Source organism: Aquarana catesbeiana, unplaced genomic scaffold (assembly GCF_042186555.1).
Source record: "Aquarana catesbeiana isolate 2022-GZ unplaced genomic scaffold, ASM4218655v1 unanchor229, whole genome shotgun sequence".
Classification (NCBI taxonomy): Eukaryota; Metazoa; Chordata; class Amphibia; order Anura; family Ranidae; genus Aquarana; species Aquarana catesbeiana.
Window position 1 is genome coordinate 2,143,231 of NW_027362656.1, and position 21,554 is coordinate 2,164,784.

The 21,554-nt window shown below is 43.6% G+C and overlaps 1 protein-coding gene across 1 annotated transcript in view; it reads right to left on the minus strand.

The window, feature by feature from the left end:
- LOC141121776 (uncharacterized) overlaps window positions 1–21,554 on the minus strand; it is a 427,874-nt gene that overhangs the window by 350,715 nt on the left and 55,605 nt on the right. The window contains 3 exon segments of the mRNA XM_073611495.1: window positions 8,391–8,618; window positions 8,708–8,805; window positions 8,922–9,045. Coding sequence (XP_073467596.1) covers window positions 8,391–8,618; window positions 8,708–8,805; window positions 8,922–9,045 — 450 coding nt within the window.

Here is a 21,554-nt window from a genome sequence, read left to right on the forward strand (position 1 = left end):
CTTGGCGTTTATATGTTACCAAAAAATTGGGTCATTTATTGTATTTTTGTGATTGGAAACAATTCAACGCATGCTCAGAAGCATTGAACTTCAATTTCTCGGCTCGCTGTAGTGTTGTATGTCACCGCGTTCTTGACGGTCATAATTTCAGCGAACTTTTGCATGACCGTGTGTAAGCAAGGCAAACTTGAGCGGAATCCCGTCGGAAAAGCCGTCATATCTTTTTCCGACGAGAAGTCCAACCGTGTGTACGCGGCATTAGAGAGCAAATTTTCCAAGGATGAGGGCTGCTCTCCAGGGCTTAGACTGGGAGGGAATATTGGCATTAATGGACACGGAACAGAAATGAGAATTCTTCAAAGTGACTGTATGTAAACTCACTGCAAAGTATATTCCCATGGGCAATAAGTTCAAAAAAGGCTAAAAAATAAAACCTATGTGGCTCACGGCCAAAGTTAAAATGGCTATAAATAATAAAAAAAGAGCTTTTAAAAAATATAAAAATTAAGGAACACTATCATCATTTAAATGTTACAAAGAATATAACAGAATATGTAAAAAGGAAATCAAGGATGCAAAAATTCAAAATGAACGAAAGATTGCAAAAGATAGTAGGACAAACCCCCAAAAATTCTTCAAATATATTAATAGTAAAAAGGTCAGGTGTGAACATGTAGGCCCTTTACAAAATAATCTAGAGTGGGTGACTGGGGACAATGAGAAGACAAATGTATTAAATACTTTCTTCAGCTTTGTGTATACAAAGGAGCATGGGGGAGCTCATGTCCATAATGGGGGTGGTAGTGATACAGCCCCAAATGATCCTCAATGGCTCAAAAGTGTTTCTCATTTTTAGTGACTCGTTGAAGACTGGAATGGTACCACTGGATTGGCACAGGTCCAACGTGGTGCCTATATTTAAAAAGGGAACAAAGTCTTTACCAAGTAACTATAGACCTGTTAGTTTAACTTCTATAGTCGGGAAGATACAGGAGAGTTTAATAAAAGACCACATAGATGAGTTCTTGCTGTTAAAAAATATTTTAAAGCGGAGTTCTGTGGAAAAAAATAAAAGTCAGCAGCTACAAACTCTAAAATAAGGACACTTACCTTTCCTCACCCAAATTTGACCCATCCCTCAGCTCCGGGTCCATTTTCAGTAAGGGAATCAGGAAGTGAAGCCTTGCGGCTTCACAGCCTGGTTCCCTACTGCGTATGCACGAGTCGCACTGCACGTCCTGACTCTGGTCCCTGCTGTCTTCTAGGATCTGTGTGTCTCCCAGAAGACAGTGGGGGGGGGGGTGGAGGAGGGGCCGGACATGGTGTAGATCGCCACCGATTCTGTCTATCTGATCTATTGCCAGAAGTGGGATTAAATACTTGTATTAGACAGGTATCTGCTCCCCCCTCCCCCATGAAAGGTGCCAAATGTGACACCGGAGGGGGGAAGGAACCAGATAAGTGGAAGTTTCATTTTTTGGTGGAACTCCGCTTTAAGCAACAGACAGATGGATTCATGAAAGACAGAAGTTGTCAAACAAACTTGATTTCTTTTTATGAAGAGGTAAGTAAAATGTTAGATAGAGAGGTGGCTGTGGATGTTGTACACTTGGACAGAGGGGTGGCTGTGGACGTGGTATACTTGGACAAAGGGGTGACTGTGGACGTGGTATACTTGGTTAGGGGGTGGCTGTGGACGTGGTATAATTGGACAGAGAGGTGGCTGTGGTACACTTGGACAGAGGGTTGGCTTCGGACGTGGTACACTTGGACAGAGGGGTGGCTGTGGACGTGGTATACTTGGACAAAGGGGTGACTGTGGACGTGGTATACTTGGTTAGAGGGGTGGCTGTGGACGTGGTATAATTGGACAGAGAGGTGGCTGTGGTACACTTGGACAGAGGGTTGGCTTCGGACGCGGTATACTTGGACAGAGGGGTGGCTGTGGTATACTTGGACAGAGGGGTGGCTGCAGACGCGATATACTTGGACAGAGGGGTGGCTGTGGACGTGGTATACTTGGACAGAGAGGTGGCTGTGGTACACTTGGACAGAGGGTTGGCTTTGGACGCGGTATACTTGGACAGAGCGGTGGCTGTGGACGTGGTATACTTGGACAGAGGGGTGGCTGCGGATGCGGTATACTTGGACAGAGGGGTGGCTGTGGACGTGGTATAATTGGATTTTGTAAAAGCATTTGACACAGTTCCCCACACACGGCTAATGGTTAGGTAAAGTCTACAAGCTTGGATATATCAATTTGAAAATGGATAGAAAACTGGCTAAAAGACAGAATTTAGAGAGTTGTGGTTAATGATTCTTACTCTGAATGGTCTAAGGTTATCAGTGGTGTACCCCAAGGTTCAGTGCTGGGACCCTTACTTGTTAATATCTTTATAAATGATATTGGGTCTTGGATTAAAAGTACCATTTCAGTCTTTGCAGATGACACCAAACTATGCAGTGGAATAACGTCCTTACAGGATGTCTACAATTTACAAGCCAACCTCAAGCCTCTAATTGGGTAACTATGTGGGAGATGAGGTTTAATGTTGATAAATGTAAAGTTCTGCACTTGGGGGCTAAGAATATGCATCATACATACTAGGGGAGTACAACTGGGGGAATCAATGGTGGAGAAGGATCTGGGGGTTTTGGTAGATCATAAGCTCAATAATAGCATGCAATGCCAAGCTGCAGTTTCCAAAGCGAGTAAAGTCCTTTCTTGTATTAAGAGAGGTATGGACTCCAGAGAGAGAGATATCATCTGTACAAATCATTAGTAAGACCTCATCTGGAATATGCAGTTCAGTTTTGAGCACCAGTTCTCAAAAAGGATAATCGGGGAACTGGAGAAAGTGCAGAGAAGGGCAACCAAACTGATAAAAGGCATGAATTTTTTGCCTTCCTCTGGATCAACTGTGGGTATAGGATTGTGTATATGGGATTGCATTATTATTTTTTTTGGTTGAACTAGATTCTCTTTTTTCAACCTGAATAACTATGTAACTATGTAACCAGGTATGCCAATCAGTGCCCATCAGGGATGCTTGTCAGTACCTCCTTATCAGTGCCACCCATAAGTGCTGCATATTAGTGCCTCCTCGTCAGTACCCATCAGTGAAGGAGAAAACTTACTTATTTACAAAATTTTATAACAAAGAAAAACTTATTTTTTTCATAATTTTCTGTCTTTTTTCATTTGTAGCACAAAAAATAAAACCCCCAGTGGTGATCAAATACCACCAAAAGAAAGCTCTATTTGTGGGGAAAAAAAGATTAAAATGTAATTTAAAAAAGATAAAAATGACATATGAGTACAGTGTTGTAATTGCTATTTAAAGTGTGAGAATGCTGAAGATGAAAATTGGCCTGGGCAAGAGGGGGTGTGAAAGTGCCCGGTATTGAAGGGATTAAACATGTGGGCAAAAAAAACCCCACAAAAATGTATCTGGCAGTGAAAGGGTTAAAGGAAATGTTCACCTTCGGGAAGATGTTACATGTTCCTGTTCATGCAGCGGTTCAGCGATCTGAGTCCTCTGTGTGACAGCAGTGCAGGGAGAAGTTCCCCGTACCGGCTGTCACTTTATGAAAAGAACGCGGCCGTGCCATTCATTCACAGAGTTCTGTCCTTTGCCGATGTTGGCTTGTAGTTTTCAATGAACTCCCACTCCCTTTAAAAATGTCCACACCCCTGAAACTGTTTCTTAAACGATGAAGATAAGCTATGAAGTATATCTGAGGTGTATATCAGGGTGTGCTTCTTCCCCACATGAGAGCTGTGATGTCCAGAAACATTCATATAGAAGACATTTCCCGCATTCAAATCACTAATACACCTCGAGGGTTGTGTGGGATCCCCGATGTACAGGAAGACAGGACTGCAGTAAGGAACAATTCCCTCACTCAGGACAGGAATATGGCTTCTCCCCTGTGTGAGATCTCTGATGTGTATAAAGATTGGACTCCTGTGAAAAACATTTCCCGCACTCAGGACAAGAATATGGCTTTCCCCCCCGTGTAAGATCTCTGATGTTTGTTAAAACTGGAATTGTCTGAAAAACATTTCCCACACATTAAGGAGAGGAATTAGGCTTCTCCCCTGTGTGAGATCTCTGATGTTTATAACGATCAGACTTCACTGAAAAACATTTCCCGCACTCAGGACAGGAATACGGCTTCTCCCCCGTGTAAGATCTCTGATGTGTGTAAATATTGGACTTCTCTGAAAAACATTTCCCACACCCAGGACAGGAATACGGCTTCTCCCCTGTGTGAGATCTCTGATGTGTGTAAATATTAGACTTCTCTGAAAAACATTTCCTACACTCGGGACAGGAATACGGCCTCTCCCCTATGTGAGATCTCTGATGTGAGTAAAGACTGTACTTCATTGAAAAACATTTCCCGCACTCAGGGCAGGAATATGGCTTTTCCCCTGTGTGAGATCTCTGAGGTCTGTTAAAACTGGAATTGTCTGAAAAACATTTCCCGCACTCAGGACAGGAATACGGCTTCTCCCCTGTGTGAGATCTTATATGCACATTAAGATTGGATTTAAAATGGAAACACTTCCCGCACTCAGAACAGGAAAAGCTCTTATCTGTTGGAAGGACGGCACCGTCACTCACAGTCTGAGGTTCCTCAGGATAAGAGGAATACGATGGTCCATCTACACTGTGTGGTGCCGGATGGACATTTGAGGTAGTCGGGTTTTCTCCTGGACTATACTGTGTGATGTCCTCATCTTCTACTTTACAGTCTGGAGACAAAGTGAGACAATCCTCTGAGGTTTTCCTCATCTCCCGTCCATCTACTAAAATAGAGATAAAAAGATTATTACTAGACATGAGCAGATTGGTTCCCCTAAACCAGGACTCCGCCCACATCAGGCAGCTTTGTCTGTGAGGATCTTACAATTCCACCCTCAAGGTAACTAGTAAATGGGTCCTCTGTAGGGCGGCAACTAATGATTATTTTCAGAATTTATTAGTTGGCTGATTATTGTTTCGATTAATCGACTAATTGGGTAAAAACCTTAAAAAAAGGTTGGTATATAATTGAGTTAATATTCTTGAATATCTATATACAGCGGTAAATATAAATATCCAGATATATAGTTGGATATTTAATCCACTCTGAGAATAACAGACAGATAGATGTATTATTAGAGGGAGAATCTGCTACATATCAGAATCAGAGATCAACATTATTAAAATGTAAAAAAGATGTAAAATGCTGTTTTACAGATGATCAGACAGGAGTGTAATATAATATGATGGATGACAGACTCCCTTGTCATAGACAGGTAGGTGGGTACAAGCTCCCTGCACCTGATGTCACTTATGCTGGCCGTACACAAACTCATTTTTCTTTAAAAAAAACATTCATCCAATTTTCTAACCATTAGTCGGGTCAAATCGGCGTTCATTTTCCACCACCTACGCCACCTTCTCTGGGGTCAGATGCTGATCTTCCCTGCACAGAGCCCTTAAAGTCATTGTAAATGTTGGATTTCTTTTTTAAACAAACTTGTCATACTTACCTGCTCTGTGTAATGGTTCTGCACAGAGCAGCCCTGATTATCCTCTTCTGGACCCCCACTCCCCCGCGGCACTTCTGGCTCCTCCTGCCTTCAGAGTTCCCATATAGGAAGGCACAAAGTATAGTACAGAGTTCTCCTACAGGAAGATAAAAAACCTTCTGCATTTAGAATCACTTGCTTCCTTCTCTTGCCCAGGACTACATGTCCCATGAGGCAGTGCTCCTCACACATTCAAGTTCTCAGGAATTTACTGACATGTATGAATGGTGTACTGAGCTGTATTTTCTGATATATGTAAAGAAATAATGCATTCTGTATGCAGGCCAATTAATTGACTGACCAACTAATCGATTATGAAAATAGTTGACAACTATTTTCATAATCGATTATAATAAACAACGAGAACTGTCTTTTATAGGAGTGACAGTGATGAGGGGATTATAGGACGAGTGTGCCCACCTCCTCACAAGAAGTCCTGCACTTCCTTATTTAGTCCATGATTTAGTCATGAATAACAGCGGGGCTGAGCCCCATCAGAGGTCAGAGAGTGAGGATGGGGGGAGAACAACCAAGATGAAGACTGGACTGATCCTGAAGACCACCATCATTGGGTTATTGACTCCTCCCTCATTATCACTTTCTGTTTAAGGTTCCAAAGTTTGAGGATGTTATCACATTATTATCATCAACATGTAAAAGTCTGTGCTCCAATCAAATCATCAGATATAAAATGTCCAGCTGGTAGAAAATGGGTGTAACAAAAGTGAATACATATTATGTGTATATATAGCAGTGGGTAGAGAGGAGAGAGCAGAAGTCAGGACTATGTAATGTACAACATATTGTATAAGATACAACAGATAGGACTATATAGTATCAGAATGATGTAATGTACAACATAGAGTATATAGTGCAGGGGTCAGGAGTATGTAATGTACAATATAGAGTATATAGTGCAGGGGTCAGGCGTATGTAATGTACAACATAGAGTATATAGTGTAGTCAGCCTTCAAATTTTCCACTCAGCTACTCGCATTTTGCAAGTGGAAAATTATGGCTGCCTTGGAGGAGGGGGGCGAGCACCAGAGGTTGAACGGGAGCTGTTGTCCTAGCCGGGGGAAGAGGAGAGGAAGAGTTGAGCTGGCCGATCATCAGAGAGCGGGGATTGCCCACTGTAACAGGTTTAATTTGAATTGATGGGTTCCCGGCGCGGCTCACCGTCACACAATCCCGCCTCCTCGCCGCTCACCGCCACATACAGTCCCATCTTCTCACCCAGCACCGCTCACGTCACACAGTCCCGCCTTCTCATCCAGCGCATTTGATAGACAGAACATTGGTCCAATGCCGGGAGGCGCCGGGCGAATAGGCGGGACTGTGTGACGTGAGCAGCGAGGAGGCGGGACTGTATGTGACGGTGAGTGGCACCAGGAACCCAGCAATTCAAAAAGCTGTTACAGTGGGCAATACCCGCTCTCTGATGATCGGCCAGCTCGATTCTTCCTCTGCACAGGTGAGGCTGTACTGATGAGCACAGTTGAGACTCTATTGATGGGCACTAGTGAGGCTGTCTTGAGGAGCACTGATAAAGTTGCTGTTAATATTTATTTTTGTAACTTAATTCTGCATAAAACATTTAAGTGTCATTTCATGAGATAATTTCTGAGGGTGTGTTTAGGGGCGGGGACTGATTGGGTTGGGTGGAGCAACTGGTGGTAAATAACCCTTAAGGCCTGGTTAGTAGCTTAGGCTTGAAATTTTGAGCCCTGGTGTAAGGGTCAGGACTCATAATATTGGTATTCAGTGGAAGATTAAATGTTTACATGAGACAAGTTGCAGAGGTCCCACACCACTGCCTCCCATCTCCAGAGACTGCACTCAGTGACTTGGGTCTGAGACTATACAGACATATCCCTCCACCCAGCACAGCCAGCAGACAACAGAGCAAGTAATCCTAGGAGAATTGTTCTGTCAGAGATCTTGCCATACCCGGGTATGGGGCAGAAGACCCAAATCACATACCCCAGGTGCCTAGATCTAGTAACATCTATGGTGAAAATGAACATTTTGCTGCCAGCTGAACCCCAGAATCTCCATAAATCCAGTCTAGATACATAAATTGTGTCTGCAGCACAGAGAAGGAAGATTAGCTGAGAGAAATACAGGAATACAGGACGGGGAACACAGCTCAGGAAAGTGACCAGGGGATTACAGGCTGATATCACCCAGTCCCCGCTCTACTCTGGACCAATCAGTGAGCAGTATGGGAGGAGGAATGTATTTAGTGTTAATGACCCACCTGTACTGATCTCTGTAGGAGTGTCCTCTATAAATGTCCCCGTTATTCCATCCTCCTCCATAGCCTGCTGATCATAACTCACATACCTCTCTTCTTCTTCTGCTTTAACCTCAAATTCTATATCGATTGGATCTCCACTCTAAATCAAGAAAATGAGAGTGAATATCATCTGTAAGATATAAGATTTATTATTGTGACATCACATAAAACATCCACACATTGTCTCTATATGTGTGTTTTATACCCTCTGTCCCACCAACCTTGTAACAGTGAGGGATGGTGTGATCTTCTTGTGTGGAATCCCGAGAATACAGAGGATGGGGACATCTCTCTGGTGGGTTCCTAGTATTAGGTGGCTCCATCATATCCTTGTGTCCTTTTGAAAACTCCTCCATCACTCCATACTCCTCATCCTCCTCTTTATATTCTTCTTTAACGTCAATATTATCATCCCCGAGGTTTCCACTCTGAATATATAATAAAACATTCATTGTAACAAACATGCTGTGTATAAATCATATCTACCAATAATTGTTCATCATCTACCTGATGATGGTGAGGGATGGTGTGACCTTCCTGTGTGGAATCCCGGGAATACAGAGGATGGGGACATCTCTCTGGTGGGTTTCGGTAGCTGGATGACTCCACCATGGTGTCCTGGTACAGATCCTTGTGTTCTTTTAGAAACGCTGACTCCTCCATCACCCCATCCTCATTATCCTCCTCTTTTATCTCTTCTTTAACCTCAACTTTAGACTCTCTCTGGTTTCCACTCTGAATATATAATAAAAATGACATCAATGGTAACAATGCAGATAATGTACAAATCCTAATGATACTATCAGTGATTGTCCCTTATCTACCTGATGATGGTGAGGGATGGTGTGATCTTCCTGTGTGGAATCCCGGGAATACAGAGGACGGGGACATCTCTCTGGTGGGTTCCCATTACTGGATCCATCTGTAGGAAACACACACACTGACTGAATACATTGTTTCTATGTGTTTATCAGATGATGGGGGATCTAGGTGGAGCCTCCGTACTGCTCTCTCCTTTACAATAAAGTCTCCTCTTACCCGGTGATGTGAGGGGCGGCTGATTGTCCATCATGACGTCCTTGTAGAGATCCTTGTGTCCTTCCAAATACTCCCACTCCTCCATGGAGAAATAGACAGTGACATCCTGACACCTTATAGGAACCTGACACACACAATGATACAGTCACCATCCAGACACATCCCTTGTCTGTTACTGGATAATGTCCCAGAATTCCCAGCACCGCTCACCTCTCCTCCCTGATCTCTCTGGTGACTTCTAGAATCTTCTTTGTATTTCTCTATTCTATCAGGGAGGGAGGTGGAGGCAATGTGATGATCTCCAGACTTCACAGGAGGAAAACTCTAGATCTGAACACAAAGAGCAAAATCAAATGATATCCCCAGAATCCTCCTCACCTCACCATTCAGGTCTCCATTTTAATAAAGCCCCACTTCAGACTGAGATATAATTTACCCACACAGGACCCCCACACTATGCAGGTTAAAAATGTGTTGCAGGCATTCTGATGTCATTACATACAATGCAGGACCAACAGTCCCACTCTGCTAGTTAGGATGCCAAGGGTCTGCCCACATCCTAAGAGCATCAGAAAAAAAAATCAGATAGAGGGACATTGGGAGGAGGAGCTGTGAGGTCAGTGTGATGTCATAGGATATATAGATTCTGGATGGAGGGACATTGGAAGGAGCTGTGAGGTCAGTGTGATGTCATAGGACATATACTCTGGATGGATGGACATTGGGAGGAGGAGCTGTGAGGTCAGTGTGATGTCATAGGACATATACTCTGGATGGATGGACATTGGGAGGAGGAGCTGTGAGGTCAATGTGATGTCATAGGACATATAGACTCTGGATGGAGGGACATTGGGAGGAGGAGCTGTGAGGTCAGTGTGATGTCATAGGACATATAGACTCTGGATGGAGGGACATTGGGAGGAGGAGCTGTGAGGTCAGTGTGATGTCATAGGACATATAGACTCTGGATGGAGGGACATTGGGAGGAGGAGCTGTGAGGTCAGTGTGATGTTATAGGACATATAGACTCTGGATGGAGGGACATTGGGAGGAGGAGCTGTGAGGTCAGTGTGATGTCATAGGACATACAGACTCTGGATGGAGGGACATTGGGAGGAGGAGCTGTGAGGTCAGTGTGATGTCATAGGACATATAGTCTCTGGATGGAGGGACATTTGGATGGGGAGATTTAAGGGGTCCTCTATATAAGGCTTCTATGCAATCTAAATCATTGTTCCTGGGTGCGTCCTACCTCTCCTAAACTGAAGAGTGAACTTTGATCTTTACCATACAGAAATCTGTCAGGAATCTGTGAAAGTAAGCTCTCATGTGATCAGGTGACGTGCGGAGGAACGGAGTGTAAATAGCAGACAATTTTCTCCAGAGCTCCTAATGGTGGGGATGGATTTTGCTGAGTGCTGGTGCCAAGTTTCCACCCCCCAGGATCACTGCAGGTGTAGAGAAAAGCTGTGTAAGAGGATATAGAGGAGAGATGAGGAGGAGATCCAGGAATCAGGATAAAGGTCAGGACAAGCAACAGACGAGCGCATCCAAGAGATGAAGCCGGGGTCACTACACAGAAAATCAATCCAAGGAAACAACAGGCAGGACGAGGAATAGCAAGAAGGAGCTCAGAGACAAATGAGAATATTGCTCAGCCAATGGGAGAATATCTCAGCATGACTTACATAATGAAGGAGATGAGGGGGAGGGGAGGAAGTCACTTATGGTGACCATAGATTAATGGAAATTCAGCTGGTTCAGCAGGGATCGGTCACATTTCCATCCATGTGTGGTCACTGCCGGATAAAAGTCACTCCATCATCGGCTGCAGCCAATAGCTTCATCACTGATCTGTGTAATCTGAGAGCGGAGGAGCGCCCCCCATTGTCAGAATACAATAGTGCAGCGGGGAGGATTCCCCCATCCCCCTCCAATGTGTGGATGGGGGAATCACTTCAGTTTTTTCCTCTCATCCCGCTGACTGAACGATAACATGTATGGCCAGCTTTGGAAACTGATCCCCCTAAAGGGGTTAATCTACATATTACCTCCTCTGCTGCCAGATCCAGCAATGTCTTTTCTCTACGTCCTTCCAAATGGAATGTCTGTCAGTACCTGACATTGTTTCCTGTCTGTATTCCATAGAGACTTCCTATCTGGGTAGAAGTGAGATCACCACCTTGTGGAGCTCAGAGGAACTGCAGCCCCGATAAACGTCCGGTATTGTAAACACGGCCTTGTGCGGTGTGTGTATGTACTGTATATCCTTCCCCTTTCTCTCCCCCCTGAGTGTGTATGAAGAGTCGGAGCTCTGAGTTCCGGGGTCCCCACAGGGGTAGGACATGAGGCTCCCTCAGTAAGAAGCACATAAATGATTGTATATTGTGTCAAAATAGAGCCAGACACCTCGGCACCACCTGAATCTGAGGTGAGGTCTCTGGCTGAATTGAAAACACAAAGAAGGGGGTCAGTCTGGTGAGAGTCGCCTTCCATGATGGACACAAAGAGGAGCTGATGGCTGCAGACCTCACTGGAAGGTGCTTAGAACTGCTGAGTCTGATGGATCAGTATGGACTGGGTGCTACTCTCTGCACCCTGGGATATATAGTTCTGTATTGTCTGTGCTGCTGAGCTTCGGTCAGACCCTCTGATAAGGTTGGAATAATGGATTAGAGTTCTACTTAAGTTGTTTGTCATTTCTCTGCATTATGTGTACGTGTCAATATATGTTGCAAGACGTAGCCTGAGGTTTTCGCCTAAATGAGTGACCATCGCGTGATGTATGTTGAAATAAACTGCTTGTTACCTTATATGGAAATTTTGCTGAAACCTATGCTTGTGTAACCAGCCCTATAAATGTTTTGAGGTCAATAAAGAAGGGCAGCAACAGTACGGGACAACTTGCGCTCGGAACTGATATACAGATACTTTTGACTCTGTGTCTTACTTCTTTAAGAGCTTAAGATTTGGCAAAGCAATATAAACTAGAGAGCAATTTAGTTGACAATTGCACCTAACAGTTCTGGCGCCCAAACAGGGACTCACCAATGATACTACAAGAGGTGGACGAACGAGGCTGATGGAACAAAAGGAACAGGCATTCCGGGAACCACAGATCGAAAACCTGCACAGGTAAGAAAAAGCTTTATTTTTCTTATATTCTGTGCTCCCCTGATTTGTGCCTATCCGTTCTGTCAGTTACGGTTCTCCTGGTTTTAAAACACCAGCCTCTGTAGTGGTGAGTCTAGAATTACTGTATATTTTGGTTTATATTGCTGGAATTATTTGTTGTTTGTTGTCTGTCTGTCTTGTTGAGAAAGTGAATGAGCCTTGTCAAGGATGGTATGAGTTAGAAGGGGATTGCCGAACGAAGCAACGGAATGCGCCCTTTCGGGGGGGTCTGACGCTTATGCTTAACCTCACATCTAACTCATAAACCATAGGCGGGTTGAGAGTATAAGCCCTGTCTGCTCCATAAAACAGGGATAGGAGTGCACGAGAGGGATCCCAGATACGGGGGGGAATAAGGTCTCCAGAAAGTCCGGAGATCTAGTCGGATACCTGGCCACTTAAAGGAATGCTTGTATATGTTGTAGCCGTCAGTCTGGTCATAATATTTGTCAGTTGGCTAGCATATAAGGTAATTCGGTTTCAGAAATCTCATCCAGGAGAGGTTTTTAGTATTCTGGCACCCTAGGAGGAAGGCAACGAGGAACTAGTGTAGATTTTTCAGTACTTAATATTGTACACTAAGTGTCCCACACGCTACCTAGGCACGGACTGTCAGAATGGGCCAGCGGAACACAAAACCCCGTCAGGGAATTGTGTCACATTACAGGGTGCCACAGATAATTAAAAACATCTATGGGAAAGACAAAGCACAGGACTTAAAGGATGTTCTTCGTAAATTTAAGGTGAAAGGAGCAGCGGGCTTAGACCCGGATGTATGGAGTGAAATAAAAAGGGACAGACAAGGAGAGGTGTTGGAGAAGCAATGGATGCGTCAGGTTCAATGCTTAATTAAGGTCTCAAATAGAGCGAAAGAAGAGGGGTGGAAATATAATCCAGATTGTGATGGTTGGGATATGAAAGATAGAAGAACAAAAAATGTTGAGGCTCTGATTGACCCCAGCTCAGCCATCCCACCCCCATATACTGACGTAGAACGCAAACCACACAAGATATATCCTGTACTTGAGGGGAGAGGATGGGTTTGTCAGGTTTGTGGAGCACAAAATCCAGAATGGGCAGTAGAATGTGTGCATTGTGGGGCACAAAAACCTCATCCAGAAACTGTAGCCCCCGTACGCACTGATACACGCATTGTACAGGTAAACAATCCAGACTTCGGAGCAGCCCATCCAGACGCCCCACCTACTATTACTCGTAGGATGCAAATAAGGACTTGGGCACCATGGTCAGCAGACACCCTTATGGCATTAATACAGAGCGCCCCAGACCCGGTGGCAAAGCCAGCTGCTTTCTGTAGATTTGTGACACAGTTGATGAATACCCATGAAGCAACCTGGCAGGATGGGGAGGATTTATGCAGACATAAAATGACTCTGACCCTGTTTAACCAGTTTGTGACCGAAATAGGTCCACACCGACCTGCAGACCTAGCTGACGGGGATGGCAACCTGGAGGCAGGACACGTCAGACACATAGACTCAAGGGCCCCTTTTATTGCTAGATTAGAAGCTTTCTGTCAGGCAAAACAACAGGAGAGGGGGTCCATATCACCCATGAAACAAATGCCAGGACAGACTGTATCGGAATTTTACTTATCTATGGAAAGTATGATGGCAGATGAGGGATTGGATTTGGCTCTGCCAGTCACGATCCGAGCCTTCAATAGACAGTTTATGGAAGGATTAATTCCACAGATAAGTGAAAGACTGAAAGCCTGCACACCAGAGTGGAGGGCAACTAGAGATAGAGGGACGTTGTTACAGAAGGCACAAGGCATAGAGGCGGACTTAGCAGAAAACAAAGGTACGAAACATCATGCAATCAATGTGATTGTGGGTCCCCAAGAGCAAGCTAGAGGTTTCTCCCGCAAACCCCTTACCTGTTACTACTGTAACAAGATTGGTCACATCAGACGCAACTGTAGGAAAAGAATAAGGGATGAAGGAGAGAAAGGTGTTGATTCTCCAGTTAATCAGAGAAGGAACCAGCCCAGGGGCAATAACAATGGTGATATAAGGCGGTAGGGAGATGATCCACGGGCATGACTCGCCCCGGTTTTAGAAAAATCCAAAACAAAAATGCTTAAAACTACTATAACGGTTGGTAATAAGAAAATTTCTTGTTTAGTTGACACAGGAGCTTCACGCTCACTACTTTCTGATTCTGTACTACTCCCTGAGCAAAAATCACCTGACACTTTATTGATAACTGGATATGATGGCATTTTAGCCGACGCCCCGCTGACAAAACCTCTAAAAGTTAAAGTAGGGAACCACATGTTCCTTTCACGATTTCTGGTATCTAGAGGAGCCCACCCCACTAATTTGCTAGGAGCTGACATTTTGCAGAAAATAGGAGCTAACATTACCTATCATCCAGATGGCACTGTCACCTTAGCTATAGGGAATAATCAAGAACACATGGAGATGTGTAACCTGATACAATACCTAGAGGAGGAATCGGAACTGTCCGGTCCATCTCCTTCAGACTTAGATCAGATTTTGTCGTCCCTTCCAGAAGAACTATGGGAGAAACATCCAGCTGATGTTGGGCTTTTGCCCATACCTCCGGTTCCCCTACAACTGATTCCAGGAGCAGTGCTTCCCCAACAAAAGCAGTATCCACTTAGTGCACCCCAAGAGGCGGCCATAGAAATACAGGTCCAATCCTTGTTGAAAAGTGGAGCCCTAAGGGAGGTAAAATCACTGGCGAACACTCCTTTGTACCCGGTCAAAAAGAAATCAGTAGCCGGTAGTCCGGTTAAGTATAGAATGGTCCAAGACCTTAGAGCGGTCAACAAAATACTAGCCCCGATGACACCTTTAGTACCCAATCCACATACATTACTGTCACAAATACCATCAACCAGTATGTACTTTACGGTTATAGATTTGGCCAACGCTTTCTTTTCCGTCCCACTTGCGGAAGAATGCCAACTATGGTTTGCATTTTCCCTCAAAAATCGACAACTAACCTGGACACGCCTACCGCAGGGTATGGCGCATTCACCTACCTTGTATTCGCAAGCATTGCAAACAGTATTGGGAGAATGGGTACCACCAGATTCCTGTGTATTGTTACAATATGTGGATGATTTATTGTTATGCTGCCCTGACAAGGAAACTTGTTTGGCCACCACCCTTAATTTGTTGCGATTTTTGGCAGAAAAAGGTTGCAAGGTTAATAAGAAAAAGTTGCAAGTGTGTCAGAAAAAAGTTATCTTTTTGGGACATTGTGTATCACAGGGTACAAGACATCTCACTGAGGAGAGGGTTCAAGTGATAAAGGGAATGTTACCCCCACGGAATTTCAAACAATTGCGTATGTTTTTAGGTATTATGTCATATTGTAGACAATGGATACCACACGCTAGCTCTTTGATGCAGCCATTATACGATTGTTTGAAAATCGTGCCATATATGCTTACGGAAGTAGCTTATGAGTCGTTTGTCACTCTGAAAAAGTTGTTGATTTCTGCACCGGCTATCGGTATACCAGATTACACCAAGACATTTCATCTATACATTGCTGAGATCACCGGACATGCCACAGGTGTTTTGACACAGTCACATATAAAACAAAGACCCGTTGCCTACTTCTCAGCAGCACTAGATCCAGTATCCAGAGGTTCACCGTCCTGTGTACGGGCGGTAGCTGCAGTGTCAATTATCATAGATAAGTCATCAGAAATTGTTCTAGACAATCCAGTTGTAGTGCATACCACACACGACATACATGCAATCTTGTCTCAGGTACAGCCCAAACACATTTCCATGGCCCGACAACTAAGGTTACAATGTACTTTACTCTTACCTCCAAATGTCACTTTTCAGCGCTGTACAACTTTAAATTTGGCCACCTTTTTGCCTCTTCAGTCTTCAGATTTGGCAAGGGGGAATGATAGTGCTAATAGTACTAATAAGGAAGGAAATGAGGAAACTGACACTCTTTTGTTTGAAGAGATAGATGAGCACGATTGTTTTCAGCTCATGGAACAGGAAACAATGGGATTCCCACATGTTACAGATACACCAATCTTAAACGCTGAGCACACTTTGTACATAGATGGAAGCAGGTTTGCTGATGACAAGGGTAAATATCACACAGGGTATGCTGTAGTGACTGATACACAGGTGATTGAAGCACAGCCCTTACCAGCCCACATGTCAGCACAGGAAGCAGAATTAAAAGCTTTAGAACAAGCCCTAGAATACTTAAAAGGACGAGAAGGAAATATTTACACTGACTCTGCCTACGCTTATGGTGTAGCGCACGATTATGGCCACATATGGAGGGCTAGAGGTTATCTGACAGCAGCAGGTACACCTGTAAAACATGGAGAAGGAATAAAGAAAGTTCTGAACAATCTTCAAAAGGTTAAACGAGTGGCCATCATGAAGGTAGCGGCACACACGAGCGCAAAAACAATGGAGGCAAAAGAAAATGCATTTGCAGATTTGACTGCAAAACAGGCAGCTCTAGGGGAAGGAAGCCCTGAGACCTTAGCAGCAGTAGAGGTGAGTATCCCAGAACCAACATGGCAGCAGCTGAGTAAATTACAGGAGCAAGCAGGGGAGAGCGAGAAAGATAAGTGGGTCAGGATGGGAGCAGCACCAGACCTTGACAATGTATGGAGGGAAGGAGGCAAAGTATGCCTACCTGCCTCTCTGTACCCAGCAATGGCAGCGGCAGTTCACCTACCTACACATGTCAGTTCCAATTCCATGTATAGGATTGTGAACCAAGGATGGCTCGTCCCTGGATTCAGTAGTACTGCGAGAAACTACTGTGCAGCCTGCCAAATCTGTCTCCTGAATAACCCAGGACAGAAAGTAAAAACCCCACGAAAACACCAGGTCCGGGCCCAATACCCCTTCCAGAGACTGCAAATTGACTACATACAAATGCCCAAGAGCGGCCCCTTTGAATTTGTCCTCGTGTGTATCGATTTATTTTCAGGCTGGCCCGAAAGTTATCCAGTAAAATCAGCTACAGCAAAAGCCACAGCCAAGAAACTGATCACTGAGTTAATACCTAGGTTTGGTCTTCCTGAAACCATAGAATCAGATAGGGGGACACACTTTACAGGAGAAATCATGCAGAATGTGATGACCATGTTAGGGGTTCAACAAAGTTTCCACACCCCTTACCACCCACAGAGTTCAGGATCAGTGGAGAGAGTAAATGGGACAATAAACTTAAAAATACAAAAAGCCATGCAAGAGTTAAACAAGCCATGGCCAGAATGCCTGCCTTTGGCTTTGTTCTCCATAAGATACACTCCAACAGGGAAAACAGGATTGTCCCCATATGAAATACTTTTTGGGAATGCACCTAGACTAGGTTTATACTTTCCATAGAGTATGCAATTGCAATGTTATAGTTTGGCTGCATATGTGATACAATTACAACAACGTCTAACTAAGATCCACAAAAGTGTGTATTCTTCTCTTCCAGACCCTAACTCAATAGCAGGTACACATACACTGCTACCAGGAGATTATGTATATGTTAAGAAACACACCAGAAAGACATTGGAACCTAGATTTGAAGGTCCTTATCAAGTGCTTTTGACCACAGCCACCTCATTGAAATTGGAAGGAAAAGCAGCCTGGATCCACGCATCACACTGCAAAAAGAGTCCTGAACCGAGAGAAACAGAATGACAATCCTTCTAACTATGATAATAGTGCTTGAATGTTTTCAAATGTTTGTTTACACATGGACTCCCGGTATCAATGTAACAGTTCATGAAAATAGTACTGATCTTAGATGGGTAAATCAGGATAAGAGTATAACGCAATATCCTTACTATGAATGGTATACGGTAGGAAATTTCACGGTGTCAGGGCAGGAGGGTCCTTTTTACATGATGCAGAATATGGAATCACCAGTAGTGTGGATAAAAGCCAAATCACAAGCACAAGTAAACATAACTTTCCATTGGAGGGACAATTTAACATGGCCCTTTAATAACACACCGCATAAATGTCATAAGTTAGGTCCATCTGAAACATGGAGGGAAGTAAAAGACAAATTACTACAGTTACTTATAACTCCGAATTCAAAAGAATACGAGACAGCACAGAGGGGAAAAGGTCCTAGACCAGCAAGGGGAAGTGGGCAATTTAATCTAATAGGTCCTCTTAGTACCAATCAATCTGCAACTTATATTTGTACAGCATGGTATTTTGTACCAGTAAGGAAATGGGACAACACAACAGGAGGATATATACAATGGCAACATTATGGTTTCAATATAAAGATAGAGAACGCTCTACCCACCATCTTCGAATCCTCTGTATTAACTCCTATTCCTAGATCTTGCATAAATGTTTCGGTATCACAACAGAAAACAAAAATCAAATTTAATGTAACTTTTCCCCAGCTACCAGAATGTAGGTATCGCCGAGAATGGTATGATACAGTTCTCGGGGCTGCAGGAACCGGAATGGGAGTAATGAATGGGATACCGATGGAAATGATACAAAATAAGTGGAAACGTGCAGGAAGTCACATAGCTGATAGTTTAATAATCACAAGCAAATGGTTACCTACAACATTCGAAACACAAATTAGCCAGGTACAATTAACTAAATATCTCAATATTATGGTTAATCACACAGCACTAGCCAGTCTGGAGTTGTGGAAAGCAAATCAGAAGTTCATAAACATTACTCAATGTGCTTTTTCTACACTATCTTATCACATTCAAATTAATAGAGCTCGAAATGAGCTACGATTAGGGAATTATCACACTTGGATGAACTATTTCAAGGGTTTAAATTTAGAAAGTACATGGTTTGAAGTACCAGGAAAAGAAGTTTAATGTGAGGAAAGATGGTGTGCTGGAAGGTTTGATGTATACAAAGTGGAGGAGGTCCAGGTAATGTGTAAGTTAATAGTGATGCCACTCCTGATAGGAAAGGATCTATCTGAATTTTGGTACCCTGAGATTTATGCACACTATGTAGATACACAAAACATGACTCATGATCTAAGTCTATGTGCTAAAACTAATAAGGGAATAGTCTGCGGAAGAAGTTCTCCAGTCTATGAACCTTGCTTATTGAAACATCAATCTAACATATGTAAGTTTCAGAGAATACCAATAGGTGTAGGAAACAGATTTATGGAGATAGGACCACAACATATTTGTTTAGTCACAAATGATCAGGAAACTATGGAAAGTTTAAATAAAACGGCCCCTTTTTCAGGATGCGTAAAGAATGTTAAAATGCTTAAATGGCAGAATGACACTTTCCTTTTTGAACCAGATGCACATAGAATATTTAATCTAGAATGGACGGTAGATAATCTTACTGATACTACACCTTTTATGATATCACTAGAGCCCTTACGGCAAATCTTAAATGAGTCCGAAATACTTAGAAAACACATAGAGACACAAGAACATACCCTTCAAAATAATCTAATATCTGCGGTTATAGATAAAGGGAAAATAATACATCTGTCGTCGCAGATAAGAGATGAAACCACACATCATTGGTATGATATATTTGCTGGATGGTCACCCACTGCTACGGCAATTCTTAACTGGTTGCTCAATCCGATGCTTATTCTAATTTTAGCTTTTGTACTGCTTACCGTGATAAACTGTTGCTTATATAGGAAGATTAAGGCACGAGCAGACAGAATGGAAAGAGAAAGGTATTAGGAACTCTAATGATAAAAGGGTATCTTGACATCACCCCTTTTCTATTCTCTTTGCTTATAAGATGCAGGTATGGATTTGAGGGATGAGGGTAAATAGGGAAGACTTATCCTCCTCTGACAACCCGCGGTCAGGGATAGTACTCTTTGAAGTATCGGCTGTTCACTTGTTTGCAAGGACCCAGAATTGTGGAGGGGATGATGTCAAAGGGGGAAATTGATAAGGTTGGAAATAATGGATTAGAGTTCTACTTAAGTTGTTTGTCATTTCTCTGCATTATGTGTACGTGTCAATATATGTTGCAAGACATAGCCTGAGGTTTTCGCCTAAATGAGTGACCATCGCGTGATGTATGTTGAAATAAACTGCTTGTTACCTTATATGGAAATTTTGCTGAAACCTATGCTTGTGTAACCAGCACTATAAATGTTTTGAGGTCAATAAAGAAGGGCAGCAACAGTACGGGACAACTTGTGCTCGGAACTGATATACAGATACTTTTGACTCTGTGTCTTACTTCTTTAAGAGTTTAAAATTTGGCAAAGCAATATAAACTAGAGAGCAATTTAGTTGACAATTGCACCTAACACCCTAACAGCCCCACTCCAAGGGCCCATGGACTTCACCTTGCCTGCCCTGCTTCAGCTACCAGCCCCTATCCCTGTCTGCCTGGATCTATGCAATGTTCTGGACTTAGCCCTGTCTGCCTGGATCTCTGCTCTGTTCTGGACTTAGCAATGTCTGCCTGGATCTCTGTCCTGTTCAGGACTTAGCCCTGCTTGCCTGAATCTCTGCCCTGTTCTGAACTTAGCCATGTCTGCCTGGATCTCTGTCCTTGAGTACGGGATCCCCATTTCTGCTGGGCCAGCCTATGCGGACTATCTGTGTGGTGTTACATTGCCACCCGGAGGAATGTTTCTTTCTACTGTGTCTTGCTACCCTGATGTGCTAACACTGCTCTGCCCATGTGCCAAGGACTTTACCCCCGCTGTACCAAACACTGCTCTGCCCTGTGGACTATCACCCCTTTGCTGTCCCATATTGCTGTCCTGAGGAGCACGCTTCATTGCTGTGCCTTCTGTTTGCCCTGTGGACTACCTCCCCTTTGATGTCCCATATTGCCACCCTGAGGATCACTCTTCATTGCTGTGTCTATTGTTTGTTCTGTGAACTAGTTCTCCTCCTGCCTGTACCCCGAGTCCCCCAATAAACGCCGGCGTGTTGGGTTCCTGGTGATTTGCCTCTGTGTGCTCTCTCTGCACTCTTCGTACATCACACCCCCGTCATGTCCGTCCTCTTCCTCCATAGTCACTGTGACGTCTTTTATCTCCAGCAGATGATGATACACACATATATAGTGTGGAGACCTAGATTAACCCCTTCAGGGGGGATCAGCACAAGGGTTGCCACCTCATCCCATAAAAACTGAACACATATTGATTACACGGGTTCTGTGGCTGAACTCACTTAGTGCCTTATCTTTTTTTTTAAAGATATATTTTTTATTGCATTTTCCTAACATACATACATACACAAAAAAACTCACACAAAGTACAGAATGCTCCTATTCCAGCTTATAACAAAGGGGATTGTGCATGATATAGACACTATACTAGGCAGTGCAGAAATACGTCCGATACGGGTATCAATCTTGGGAGGTAAGTGCTATAGTTCCAAACATTATCAGCATTGCAAAGTTCAGGGTAGTAGTACAATACAAATTTCACAGTAAAATCTTTGATTATGGCAGTATGGGGGAGAGG